Source organism: Peromyscus eremicus, chromosome 1 (genome assembly GCF_949786415.1).
Source record: "Peromyscus eremicus chromosome 1, PerEre_H2_v1, whole genome shotgun sequence".
Lineage (NCBI taxonomy): Eukaryota > Metazoa > Chordata > Mammalia > Rodentia > Cricetidae > Peromyscus > Peromyscus eremicus.
In genome coordinates this window covers 91,172,173-91,186,078 of record NC_081416.1, presented here as the reverse complement: position 1 = coordinate 91,186,078, position 13,906 = coordinate 91,172,173, and the positions used below count along the sequence as shown (strand labels likewise).

Sequence of the window (13,906 nt, the reverse complement as noted above, 5' to 3'; positions counted from 1 at the left end):
CATTTGGGGGTATATGAAAGGATTATCCATCTATCACAGCATGAGCAGTTCCAGAGCCTGCTTTCAAGGAACTCACTTTTTAGAGTGCCTTAAAAAGTCACACACACACACACACACACACACACACACACACACACACACACCATATAACCATTGCATTTGTGAAGGCTGAATGTTTAAAACTGGGTTACAAGCACTGTAAAGTATTAGGATCAAGGGGTGTAACAAATGAGAAAAACCCAGGTCACTATCCAAACATTTATTTGTTACTAGTTTTTCTAGTGGGTGGGGCAATACACAGATCATTTCAGTTAGTGTGTTAGCCCTAACTCAGTTACCATGCAGTCAATCAATCTTCAGTTCAAAGACAATCTTTTATCCAGGACATTTTGGATCCTAAACCTAATTCTGAACTGCCCTGTAATTCCTTAATTCCCAAAATTCACTAAGATTGAAGGTTACAAAATCCCATTCAGCAGTGATGAGATGCACCTACACTGTCCCTTTGGTGCTCAGCTTTCACCAAGGGGTGAATGAGTAGTGGACCACAGGCTAGGCTATTGTGGGATGAGCCTCAATCCCACAATTATCCTTGTCTGTCCACTTAAGCAACTCTTCCCAGTTTCTTTTACTCCACTAAGAATTGATGATGAGAGCCCCCAAAGCAGACCAGGGTTCTGGCTGGGAGAAAGCAAGGGGTCTATCTGTCCCTACTCAATTCCACTGTAGGCTTTTGGAACTGGTTGACACCTGAGAACAGATATTGGCAGAGGATGCCGGGGACACAGTGGGACTTGACCCAGCCAGGCTATTTCTGTGGTCTACTGTTCTCTGGGTTCCCTGTGGACCTTCCAGTAACATCTCAAAAAAAACCTTGACTGCCACAAACTCCTCACTGTCCTGGCAGAGGAAGAAGGCAAGATCTTTGAGTGAAATTAATTACACCAACATCTGAAGGTTAACAGCTTAAGGAGAGCACTGTTTCAGGTAGAGGAACTGCATATTGCAAGGGCTAGACAAAATCAAAAGCAGCGAGGGAGCAAATTTTACGATGACTTAAAAGTCTAGCATTTGCTGGGTTCTAAACGGACACAGCAGTTTTATTTTTCCGTTTCTTGCTCTGGTTGTTTTGTTTTGAAGAGTAAATGGAGATTAAGGGCTAAGCAGGTACCTCAGCAAAGAGGAAGCAGAGCTGAAGAGTTGATACAAAGTCTATAACAGTAAAGGCAGCTCCAGACTAAGTTGACAGTTTGTATTAGAACTAGACTGACAAGAAACAGTCATAGGGTGAAAAACTGAATACTTGAAAATATGACAACGAATGATGCTTACAGGGTGAATCACTACTGAATAGCACTGGTGTTAAGACTACGTAGCTAAAAATTTCCCAAGTTCTTAAACTGAGATAAGTCCATACCTCAAAACAAAATGAATAATTCTCCATAACTTTGCAGGTACTATTTGAAGTCATGTACAACTACATCAAGTATCACAATGTTTATTGATAGATACAAGTATATAAAATCAGGGCATGAACATGACTTGATAAATTAAGTAGACTTAATTTCAATACTATAATAAGAGGGACCAATTCAAATTCTCACCATTTGTTTCACACCCACAAAAACCACTTCAAGGGCATTAAAGATCTCTCAAAACTGATCAGTTTTGTGCAAGTAAACCATGTTTCTTTTAAAAAGACTTGTGCACTTGCCCAGGCTCAAGGATATTAAAATCTAGCACATAAAGCCCATTACTAGAGGTAGAAATACAGGCAATATACTATTACGGCAACAACCATCAATTACAGTTAAGAATTTTTCTGTAACAACCAAATGGATAATCAAATATTGCAACAACTCAAGTATTACTGAGCAAAGTGCATCTCTACAGTATTCAGTGTTGCTATTCAGTTTTCTAACTTAAAACAGCCTATGGTAACTGGCAGCAAAGAAGGTCCTTGCAATAGACTGCCTCTGCTTGAGAACTTAGGATGTAATTATTGCATGCTGCTAATATTCTATCTAAACATTAAGGATACTCCTAAAGTATTTGATGGTAGACTATGATTAAGACATCACACTACAAAAACCTTATGCAGAAGGAAACCTTACTGACGTGCTTCTGCTTTAAATATTGTGAAAAAACGTTACAGCGGAATGAATTTTCGCAGTGGTTAGGTCAAATGCAGTTACATCATAGCAACAGTATGTTTTGCACAATTTAAGGCTTTGGCTGGTTCTTTAGTCAGCTTCTTCCTCTGATTCTTCTTCTTCAGCAGTTTCTAGCCAGGTTAGCCACTGATTTACCTGTAAATTAAATTTGTAATTTAATGAAACTTCGTAGTATAGTATATAAAAATTAAGTTTGGGGGCTGGAGAGATGGCCCGGTGGTTAATTAAGAACACTGACTGCTCTTCCAGAGGACCTGGGTTCAATACCTAGCATTCACATGGCAGCTCACAACTGTCTATAGCTCCAATTCCAGGGGATCTAGCAAAACACCAATGCACATAAAATAAAAATATATCGGCTGGGCGGTGGTGGCGCATGCCTTTAATCCCAGCACTCAGGAGGCAGAGGCAGGTGGATCTCTGTGAGTTCGAGGCCAGCCTGGTCTCCAAAGCGAGTTCCAGGAAAGGCGCAAAGCTACACAGAGAAACCCTGTCTCGAAAAACCAAAAAAAAAAAAATAAAAAAAAATTAAAGTTCTGATTAAGGATATATAACCAGAAATTAACCCAAAGAGATTAAACGGATTCTGGGATCTGAACTTTGGTCTTCATGAGCTTTACCTACTGAACCATTTCCAGCTTTCCTCCCTTTCAAAGGTTTGTGTATTATGTATGCACAGGGCCCACAACAGCCAGAAAGGGGCACTGGGCCTTTGGGAACTGGAGATAAGACAGGTATAAGTTTCTGAGCTGTCTCTCTAGCTGCCCACCAGAAAACAGGATCTCTTACTAGTGTCCAGGCTTGCCTTGAACTTGTAGCTGAGGGTTCCTGAACCTCTAACCCCTAAGTGTTAGGCGGCTTCAAGGCACCTAGCGTCAATGAACTAGCCTTACACTTCAGCTTGTCCAAGACAGCAACTCTTCCAAACCAAGTTTTATCAGTATATATATGTGTGTATATATATATATATATGGAAGTAGGGTATGCCAAGCTGCATTCTGGAATTACTGTCAGATTCTCCAAAAAAAAAAAAAAAAAAGGAGTAGGGATAAATTCTTAAGAATGATCCTTACAAAGTAGTCTAACAAACCTTAGAAGCTGTAAACCAGGGCTTCCTTAAAAACTGAGGCCCTAGAAAAATTAGTAGAGTACTACCTCAATTGTGCTAAATAATAACCTTTAGCACTCAAGTTAATATATGTACACTATGTAAAGATTAAGAGTAGTTTCATGTCAAGTTCTATTCCCAGGGCTCCAATTCCACTTGGTAACAGAAAATCAAACTAAAAAATATGCTTTTAAGTTAAAACCCAAACTTATTTAATCCTTTAACCATGTAAGCAGCTTTGCCAAAATTGTTACCTACCTCTAATTGAACACCTTTACATCCCATTTCATCCTATCTATCACATTTGCTAGCTGCCTAGTTAACCACATCTTGTATATAACAGTGCAGACTGACACACTACTAAAGACAGACAACAACAATAAAAAAAAAAAAAACCAAACAAACAAAAAAAACAAGCCAAGTCAATAGCAAAAAATCTTAACAAAACACTTACCTGGAACAAAGCCTTGCCTTTTCCTGGAAACTCTTGAGTTATGTCTTCCTTCCAAGCCAAGAAAGCTTCCTCTTCAATAATTTCCATGTCATAGAAATGAACAAAAAATCGAAGTAACATGCCTTAAAACAGAACAAAAACCCAGCATGTGATTCCATTATTCGGTGTGGTATTTCAGACTGCCCTCATCCCCTAACTCCTGCCCCCAGTCACCTCACCTTTTGGGAAGCTGCTGTTGTAACAGTGCACCTGCAGAGCATACAGGGCACTGACCTGGAGGTCCACATGATCATGAAGGAATTTCTGCATCACTGGCTTAAAAGAGAGCAGCAGTTGTTTTTCTTGCTCTAACTGTTCTTTGGAAGGAGCAGAGGAAGAATCTGTTTCATCGCTAGGTGGGCTTACTTCACTAGAAATGTACTGTAAGAAGCTGAACAGCAGAATCATGTTAGAAACTTCACAGTTGTCTAGTTTAACACTAATTCTCGGGCCTCTGCCCTGTATAGGCTTTCTTTCTAGCAAATGAAACTATTCAGCTTACCTGGTCATTAAGATGTTCACAAATCCTTTATCTACATGAAGTTTGGGAGAGATGTTATCTTTAATCCATTTATATATAGTTTGAGGGGATGGATCCAGCTTAATTTGCTTCAATAGCTCCTTCTCCAATTTAAGGAGCGGGAATAAGAAACTCAGTCCCTTTCCTTCCAAAATCTCCAACATTCGATCCTTATTCTGATCAATTTCTGTAAAGACATTTCTCACTTTACCAGGTTGGCCCAAGACAAGAGTTTTACAAATAATTTCCTAATACACAAAAATCTCCATCAGTCAGCTAGCTCTTACCTGGCAGCATTTTCTGCATATTGACCTTGCTTTGTTGAAAAAGTTCAGTTAACCATTCTCGATCTTGTAATTTAGCTAATTGTTGAAGACAAAGTAAGAAGAGAGGGAAGTGGGTGCCACTCTCCAGCGGTTGAGCTAGTTCTGAAATGCTCACCAACTCTGAAATTATAGCACGAGCTGCAAACTGTGCCAAATAAGATTTCACCAAGGGGATGTCAACCTCCAGTTTGGGGCACTGCTCCAATACGTTCAGGAAAGCCTTGGGAAGGATATAAAAAAAGTTTTAGTTTCCAATCATAACTGGAAAGTGTTACCACACAATCAGTACAATGTTCTACCTGCATGAAGTTGTCACTTGTGGCTATCCCTTCCTGTTTGAGTAAACTGATCAAAGAGCTTGCTTTTTCTTTATCTTCATCACTTCTATCTAGTGACAGGATGATCACTTTGCTTAACATCTCAGGAAGAAAGTGTTTCGGGGCTCTCATTTCTCTCACACCACTGACGGCCTCGTTTGCATTTCCACTGTTCAGATATTCAGTCACAACGGCTTCCTGAAAAGAACACAATCCAATTCCCATCAGTGGTCCCTGTCCTCATTTGTTTTCTAAGCAGTAGAGATGATGATTTAGGGAGCTATTTGAAACTTACGGTCAGTTTAAATAGTTCCTCCTTTGACGGTGGTGGCTTTTTGCTAGTCTTGGCAGGCTTTTCCTGGATAAGTGGTGGATTAGTTTTGAGACCAAGCTGAGGTGTCTAAAGACAAGCAGTACAACACATGTTTAATCAAATGTAACAAACCAAAAAGAACAGTACCACCATGAAGCAGAGGGAAGGAAACACTGAGAAGTGAGGACACATCTTCAGGGAGTAGATACTTTGGGGCCCATACCTGTCCCAGAGGTGGTGTTTGAGTGCGTGGTGGCTGTGCACTGGGAGGAATCATAGTTATCTGGGGCTGAAGCTTTGGCACCTGATTTTTATTCATTAGGAACGACTGAGCAGGCCTCAAACTAATCTAAAATCAAAAAACACATAACCAAGTTAAAAGAGCTAATAAACATGAAATGTTAACACTTTTAATACCTAGCATTAATTCTATACAAAACTAAAAGATACTTCATATCATGTAATAAATTCAACTTCTGGGAAAAGTAATCTGCGGAAGATACTGGAGGAAGAGTAAGATACTGTTTACAAACTTTAGTTTGTACCACAATTTGCCAATATCAGCAATACAAATAGATACTTTATTCTACTTACAGAGAAATCACCAACATCTTAACCATTTCTCATGCTAACTAGTAAAAATTACTTAGAAACTTGCCCTCATATCTCATAATCTTCGCTCATAGGACGCTGGACATCCAAAGAGAGAAAAAGAAGCAAGAGAAAAAGAGGAAAAGTAGATAAAGAGTCAAAGAAAGAGTAGAGAAGAGAAAAGAGAAAAAAGGAAAGCATCCAGCTTAAGTCCTCTTTCGCGTCTTTTTATAATCATCGGGCAAGAGACGTCTGCACTGACAAACTACTGCATAGAAGTAATGTAGGCAATGTACCTCATCTGCATTAAGCTGTCCTTTCTTAGAAAACCGAGGTGGCATATCCTTCGACTGTCCTTGCAGCTGGGATAAGAGTCCCTGACTCTGGTTATGGTAGAGCTGGCTTAGCCCCTATTTCAGAAAGGGAGAGAGAAAGTCTAGATAAAAATTATGGTAATCGAGTACCAAGGGAATGAGCCATGCCATTGCCTTGCCCAGAGATTTAACTGCATTTGCCCAGAAAAGATGAAACAGGGAAGAATATCTAACCTATCTGTTGAATAAATTGATGTGATTTTACTAATTTTAAGGATACACATTTTACTCAAATTGAAACAACTGTCAGATGGAGATTAAGAAAAAAGAAAAGTATCAAAAGTAAAATTCTGCTTCATTTAAAAATAAATAATAAAGGGCAAAATGTATTGGACCTAAAGCTAGCACTGACATTATAAACACTGTCAATGTCTTACCTGGCTTTTCATAAATTTGCCCCCCATCTCTCCAAATTGCGACTGTGTGGGAGGCATGATGTGTCCCCCATGGCCATTGAAGAGCTGATTTGAACGATGACGTCCCATCGTGGGTGAAAATCTATCCTGGATAACTCCTGGACCAGTACCAATTCCACTACCTTAAAATACAGAAAACTCTTAGAACTCCATTAAAACATTAACTTTTAGTTTAACCAAAACACTACTTTACTTAAAAATTACCTGGCATTTGCCCAAACATATCAGCAAGTCCTCCAAGTGGGTCCCTATCCATTTTCATCCTTGGCGGCATGAACGGTCCCTCCAGGAAGAAGTCATTCCTCCCTTGAGCCATAGGAGCAGGAATAAACACTCCTAGATCCTTTGAGAAGAAAGTGGGTAAGTACTGTTGTCTGTAGACCCCGTAATTACTTACAGTTCTGTAACTTCCCTCCAAAATGGAATGAAAGACACTAGGAAACCTCACTACCAGTAAGATAATTCTAGTTTTCAGAAGAGTTAAGGAAAGAACTACACTATAAAAAAGAAACCAAAACTTCTCTTACTTTTACTGCATCTTGACGGATTTGATTGATCGTCTTTGGTCCATTGTCAAGAAAAGCCTTGCGAGGAACCCAATGGTGTTCTCGCAACTCTACAGTATCCTGTCATTTAAAAAAGTATACATTTTATTTTACTATTCCAAAGGAAAAACTCAATCTTATTGGACATTGTTAAAAATTTTACCTGCAGTAGGAAACGAATCCTTGCTGGCAATTCCTTACTTAACATTAAGGAACACATTCTGGCAAAGTACTGATCCATTAAGGACTGATAAAAAGACAAAACAAAACAAAATTAGAAGATAAATATGTATACTATTTAAGGCATTTTGGAGTATCACACCCCAACTCACAAGACACACTACCTTCCCACTGTTCTCATACCTTGGCTCGTTCATGGTCTAAGCGAGGTCCTACTGTCCTCATTATCTGACAGAGGCACTCCAAATCCTCTCCCATATCTTTGAGTTGGACTCTCTTCTTCTTTTCCAAAAGCTACCAAAGGAACACATTTAAAACATTAGTTATTCTGGCTTATGTTGTATTACCTCCTTAGATTTGGACTGACTCAATTCCTAGATCATGTAAAACAATGCATTCCTACTGGTCTGTGTTGAAGAAATCCCTCTAGGAAATTTTAACACAGACAAAGCAATCCAATCTATCTCTACTTTATAATGCACACTTCAAAATCTGAGTTTGGTTTACCACAACTATGTTAGGAGCCACCCATCTTCTCGGATGATACAATTGACTAATTTCCCCCCAAATAAGGACGTTCTCACTGACTACCTCACCCTAAGCTACTCCAGTCATACTCACTGTTTTGATGCACTTATGAAGGATAGATTCATGAATAAGATCAAGCTTGCCAAGTTCTCCAATGAATTTGATGTTCCCCAACATCTTGATCTTAGCAATGGCTCTCTGTTCCTCCTCCTCAGGGAGGAGGGGATTTTCACGCTTATCATAGACTGAGGGAGAGGAGGCAAAAAGAACACTTAGAACCATTCTTGCAAGTGTTCTGACCTAGTTTACACCTAGGCCACGGAATACATAAATCTAATAAAGACACAGTACTAGTTAATAGTAAATTTAAATTCTTACCATCAACATTTCTGGTTCGGTTTTCAAATTCATCTTGCAATTTGGAAATCAAGAGGCGTCTGAATGTCTATTTGCAAACAACAGGCATTATACTTTGCTAATAAGGAATCTTCCAAATTAATTTTAAAACAAAATAAACAAAAAACTGCCACTCACTGTGCTTTGCTTCTGTCCTGGTTGACCCTCTGCTGCTGGGCCATCAAAGTTTGGTGCATCTTCTGCCAATCGCAGACATAGCTGAGCATACAGCGAGCTATACTTTGGCTCTTCTAGGGCTTTGTCCACAATCTACAGAAGTCATTACAAAACAAAAAATACCATGAATCAGAGGCTGAAAAGAGCCCCTCCCCTTAAATAGCCTTAATCTTACAATTCACAACAAACTACAGTCTCAATTCATTTGGACTTGGACAACACCTCAGAAAAATAAAACCATTTTAAAAGTTTTTTTTTTAAAACATCATCTGTGGTACTATCTAATAAATTTCATGTTGTATACCCCAGCTAAAAAATATCAGGACTAGGGCTGGAGAGATGGCTCAGCAGTTAAGAGTACTGGCTGCTCTTTCAGAGGTCCTGAGTTCAATTCCTAGCAACCACATGGTGGCTCACAACCATCCATAATGAGATATGGTGCCCTCTTCTGGCCTGCAGGGATACATGCAGGCAGAACACTGTATACATAATAAATAAATAAATCTTTAAAAAAAAAATCAGGACTAGAACTATAAACCACAAAGACACTGTTGAGTGGGAGATCTAACTCTGTGGTTGGTAGTCATGCAAAACAAGATGCCGGAATCCTATAAATTATCACAAATTCCCAAAACCACTTTCACAAAAGGAAAACTCAACAGCTGTTTCCAGACAGCTTGGTAAACCAAGGCAAATGATTCAAGGTTCACATTTTGAATCTTGATGTCATTAAAAGTGGTTCTGCTTTTATTAATATCATTACTCAGACACACATACCTATATCTAGGACTTATCTCATGATTTAATGCAATAATCAAGTGTAAGTTTGGGTCTGTTAATTTATTTTCTTGCCCTCTTTTAAGCTAACATTTTAAACTTACCAGCAGTATGACCCCTTTAAGGATGAGTTTAGACTCTACACCCACATTGAGGAGCTCAAGGCATAGCTTGTCAAACTTTTCAGGAGTAAGCTTATTTAGTATGCTGGGGGGGGAAAAACACATTTCAAGTGTGGGTTAACAATTATTTTCTAAGCTGAAAAAAAATAGCATTTAAATTGACTCTCCCTTTACTAGCTCCCTAAACAGGGAAAAATGTTCCCATTTCTCCCCAATTTATTCTTTGATAATTCTATACAGTGTATTTTTATTATACTCTTTTCTGACCTCCAACTCCTTCCCTACCCCACTTTATGCTCTTTCTCTAAGAAAAAGTCACTGAAAACATAATTTGTGTTGGCCATTGGTTCTTGAGCATTGGACCTTGCCCTGGAATGTGCCTAACATGTACAGCATCACTCCATGGGACAAAATAAAATTCCCCCCCTCCCAGCAGCTCTGAATTGCCAGTAGCTTCTTGGCTAAGAGTGCGACTTTATGGACCCACTCCCCCACCTTTGTGCTGGGATTTTTCTCTGGCTTGAGCTTATGGAAATCTTGTGCATGCTGTTACAGAAATGTTCATTTTTCATCTAACCAGAGACACTGGAATGCACTTCTCACAGATACATACTATGACATCTGAATTATATCTGGGCTTTCCTGCTGTTTCACAAGAAACCTTTCTCAAAACTCAGAGCACGAGGTTCTCATTATCTGGACTTAACCATACATAAGTTAAGATGGTTGTATTTACCCACATCACTGATGTTACACACCAGACCAACATGGATATGACAGCACAAGCTTATGGGTAAAATAAGCAAATGACTCCTGCTGCCAAACACCTATGGGCAATGGACTCCTAAGGTCCGTGAGTCTTCCCTTTCAACTGTGCACCACACACACTACACCAATAGAGCTAATCTCTCCTCCTCCCTCATAACAGACCCTGACACTTACCCTCTTACTTTCCTGAAGATCGCATCATGTCGTTCTTTTTCGTTTGCGGAGTTGTTTGCTGCGGAGTTGTCATCTCGTCTAGTGCTTCGTGCAGGAATCCATTTCTGAGCGTTTTGCCCTGGGGTTTTCCCCAGGAACTCGCTAGTTTGATAAAACATCAACAAAGCAGCTTACAATTAGGAAAGTCCAACACAGCATGCACTCACATGACCCTAAAACTTTGCTAAACAGAAACAAAACCTTAGGCTTTACATTTCCCCCACAACAAAGCAATCCTGGAAATTTTATTTCTCCAACAGCACCAGAATCATCTGGAAGGCCCATTCCCAACTTCTGCTGTAGTAAGTTTTGGGTAGTAATGAGAATTTTTCATTCCTGGTAATATATTCCCAGGTAATGTCAAAACTGCTGATCCAGGAACCAAACCTCCAGACTTAATACTAAAATGCTTAACAAGCATATTCCATACTGGCCACATCACAAAAACCAAATAGCAGGGATCGTAATTTTGGAATACCAGCAAATATGAACCAAGGGAATGAAAAACAGTTTGAATTTATGAATTCACATCAGAATTACTGATGATTTCCCAAGAATTATCCTGTTAGGCACTGAGAAGTCTTTAATCAATCAAATTGACAATTTATAAAAGTCACTGTCTTTCAAGTTACCATACCTGTTGCCAGCAGTCTTGGGATAGTGCTGAGGTGCACCCCTACTTCCTCCTCCGCCCGAAGAAGCACTGTTCAAAAGAAAACTTTACTATACCAATTGTGTCTCACTCAAAAGGGAACCTATTTATATTTTAGAAATTGCACCACAACCGAGACTGAACTCTGGCCTAAAAGAAAATGAACCAGAGGCTAGAGATGTCTCAGCTGTTTGATAGCACTGGCTGCTCTTCCAAAGGACAATGGTTCAATTCCTAACACCCACATGGTGGCTCACAACTGTTTTCAACTCCAGTCCCAGGGGATCTGATGCCCTCTTCTGACACTGCACACGGAGGTGCAGACAAAACACCCCCCCTCCCCAAATTAACCCATTTACTCTTCAGAACAATTCTAGAACCACAGCACCATTAAGTGGGATTTGGTAGTGGTTTTTATGATTTGCCATTTCAAAACACCCCCTCCATATATCTAACCATACCTGAAACGAGAAGCACCCCCTTCTGCAATCGCACTCTCCACTTTGGCGGCTTGACAACGAAGAATCTTCAAAAGAATAATATTAATGGATGGGGTGGGGAGGGGAGGGGATGGTACAAATGAAAAGCCTGGAACGAGAGAGAACACCAAAATTAGGTACTGCCAACATACAGATCTATAAATCTTCAGTCTATTATAATTTATTTCAGCGCTCATACTGCATGCAGCTGATTAACTTTCACTGCATTGCAGCCCTCAAAAGACTAAAATAGATCAAAGTCAAAACCACAAATACAAAGTAAAATCTTGTTTAGCTACGTGGATTCCCTTAGTGTTCAAGGTTGCAAAGAATAGCCTTTGTGTGTGTGGGGGGGGGGGGGTAAAAAAAAAAAACATCTGGATACTGTCTAGAACGCGCCATATTCTGGGGCCTTATTTAACAGAAATGCTCTCAACACCGGCGGTGCTACGAGGGAAATGTCTGCTGTACTGGTAAGTGCGGCCTGGGCACTGACAGGCAGGCCAGGGTCTCATTTCCCGCTGTTGGACAGCTTTCTCCTCTGCTCGTCCTTTCGCCCCTTCCCACAGGGCGCGTGTGGAGAGCCGCCGGAAGACCGGGGCCACAACATGGCAGCAGGAACCTCCGCCCCACTCCGCGCGAACAAAAGAGCAGCGGGTTCCTCCCCTAAGCCAAGTCTGGCCGGGCTTCCGACCGGCGCCTAGGAGGACCCGGGCCTGGGCGGGAGGCGCCCCCTCCGGGCCGGCCCTTTCTTTGTTCTCCCGCAGGAAGGCGGCCTCCTGCCCACCCGCCTCCTCCACCATAAATCCCCCGGCTGACAGCGCCGCGGCCCACAAAGGGAACAGAGAGCCGCTCTCGGCCTCCCCCAAGCGGGGCAGCCCGCCACAGGACCCACACACCTCCTCCCCACCGGGAGGCCGGGCTCCGGACTCGTCCGCCTCGCTGGTCCCGCGCCAACGGCCGGGCCCTGCCGCTGGCCGCGTCCCTCCCGCCGAGGCGCGAGGCCCGCCACGCTCGCACGCTGTCCTCGCTCCCCGCGTCAGGGTCCCGGCCGAGCCCGCCACTCAGCCGCACGCCGGGCCTAGCCCAGACCGCAGATTCTCTCTCCGTGGTCGGCACGGGAAGGAAAGCAGAGGCCAGAGACTTCTAGGTGGCCCAGAGGTAGAGGAAAGGCGCCCCGCCCGGCTCCGCCTGCGGCCGCCATTTTGTACCACTCGACAAGAAGCGGCCAGGGGCGGCGGCCATCTTAGAGGGCTCCGCTCGGCGGCGGCGGCGGCGGCTCCACTCACCTTCACCGAGAACTCAGCAGCTGCCGCCGCAGCTGCCTCCTCTGGATCCGGTCGTCGGGGACGGGGAAGGGAGGGGGAAGGGGAACGGAAAACAAAAAAGGGGGAGGGAAGGGGGAGGAAGGAGTCGGGGACGGCCTGAAACTCTCAGCTCAGAGGACTCGCTGCTGCAGCCACCACCTGGTACCCGCCGCCACCTCCATAGAGCTCCGGCTCGCTGCTGGCTCTGAGGCGTGTCTGAAGCCGAACTTATCACTCTGGGGCGGCCGACCCACCAGAGCCTCCCCGAGTGGCTCCTTCGCTATCCAATCAGCAGCCGGGCTTCCGTCCACCACCAATCCGCGCAGACCGGCGGGGAGGAGCCACCGGGCAAGCTAGGTTGCGGCACAGCCCCGCCGCAGTGCGCAAAGCCATATTCGCGAAGGCTCTGGGGCCAAGCCAGTGGCGTAAGGGTGGCGGGCCAGCGCGCTGCGGGGTTTTTTGCGTAGCGCCGGGAGCCCTGTGAGTGTGCGTCCCCGGGCCGGCGTGTCTTCCTGGGCCGGCGCTTTGTTCCGGAGTCCGAGCCCCACGCTTGCCTAGAAGAACCTCTTCCTTGCCTCCTCGTTGACCTGCTCCGGCCTGGCGCCCTGAGAACTCCGCGTGGCCTCGTGGCCTGGCCTCGGGCGGGCCTGCGGACTGAGGAGAGGGACGTGTGCCCATCGAAAGGAGAGCGTTCTGTTTGTTGGTGCTCCATCTGCAGAGTAACGAGAAAAGGATCAAGAGGAGGGATTGCCTTTGTACCCTAGGCTAGAGGTCTCGCATTCCCTCTATGTTCGGCCTGCTGTGTCCAAGCTTGACCCAGAATATGCTAGGCTGCCTAGAGAAGTGTTTGTAGAGAGCGGGCATTTGGAGGATTTAAAATTGCAAGCTCGTTTTTAAAAAATTTCCTTCATATTTAAAAAAATGTTAAAGATGGGCTGCACACTGTTTTCACTTTTACTTAGGGTTATAAAGAAAACGAGGCATTACAAAGGTGATAGGTTAAACTACTTACAGGTGGCAGTTTAAAGGATGGGTTATGGCTGTGTCCCACTGAGGGTTTTTTTGTGGGTGGTGGTGGTGCTCGTTTCCATACATGACTACTCTGTGTAATAGCTAGCCCTGGTTGCCCT

At 43.1% G+C, this 13,906-nt stretch overlaps 1 protein-coding gene and 1 non-coding gene across 2 annotated transcripts; both read right to left on the bottom strand.

Annotated features, from left to right (window-relative positions):
- Positions 1–244: 244 nt before the first annotated feature.
- Eif4g2 (eukaryotic translation initiation factor 4 gamma 2) lies at positions 245–13,454 on the bottom strand. Its single transcript, XM_059259790.1, has 24 exons — positions 13,091–13,454; positions 12,681–12,799; positions 12,369–12,615; positions 11,452–11,578; positions 10,976–11,041; positions 10,300–10,440; positions 9,340–9,442; positions 8,420–8,551; positions 8,264–8,330; positions 7,979–8,130; positions 7,541–7,651; positions 7,341–7,424; positions 7,160–7,258; positions 6,837–6,975; positions 6,594–6,754; positions 6,139–6,252; positions 5,475–5,600; positions 5,234–5,338; positions 4,921–5,136; positions 4,583–4,841; positions 4,278–4,482; positions 3,955–4,166; positions 3,737–3,858; positions 245–2,309 (listed from the first exon to the last, which is right to left on the bottom strand). The coding sequence occupies exons 1-24, from the start codon at positions 13,452–13,454 to the stop codon at positions 2,244–2,246; spliced, it is 3,537 nt and encodes a 1,178-aa protein (XP_059115773.1). The 3' UTR covers positions 245–2,243.
- LOC131903246 (small nucleolar RNA SNORD97) lies at positions 5,906–6,087 on the bottom strand. The gene has a single exon (XR_009377486.1). It is a non-coding gene; the product is annotated as a small nucleolar RNA SNORD97 (small nucleolar RNA).
- Positions 13,455–13,906: the final 452 nt, after the last annotated feature.

Bases quoted from the DNA above. Each gene is read 5' to 3' on its own strand.
- Eif4g2 (XM_059259790.1), bottom strand. From the start codon at position 13,454: ATGGGCACACGTCCCTCTCCTCAGTCCGCAGGCCCGCCCGAGGCCAGG. The intron at 4,483-4,582 runs GTAAGAGCTAGC...ATGTCTTTACAG, and splicing joins TATGCAGAAAATGCTGCCAG to AAATTGATCAGAATAAGGAT. The intron at 3,859-3,954 runs GTGAGGTGACTG...TTCTGTTTTAAG, and splicing joins CAACAGCAGCTTCCCAAAAG to GCATGTTACTTCGATTTTTT.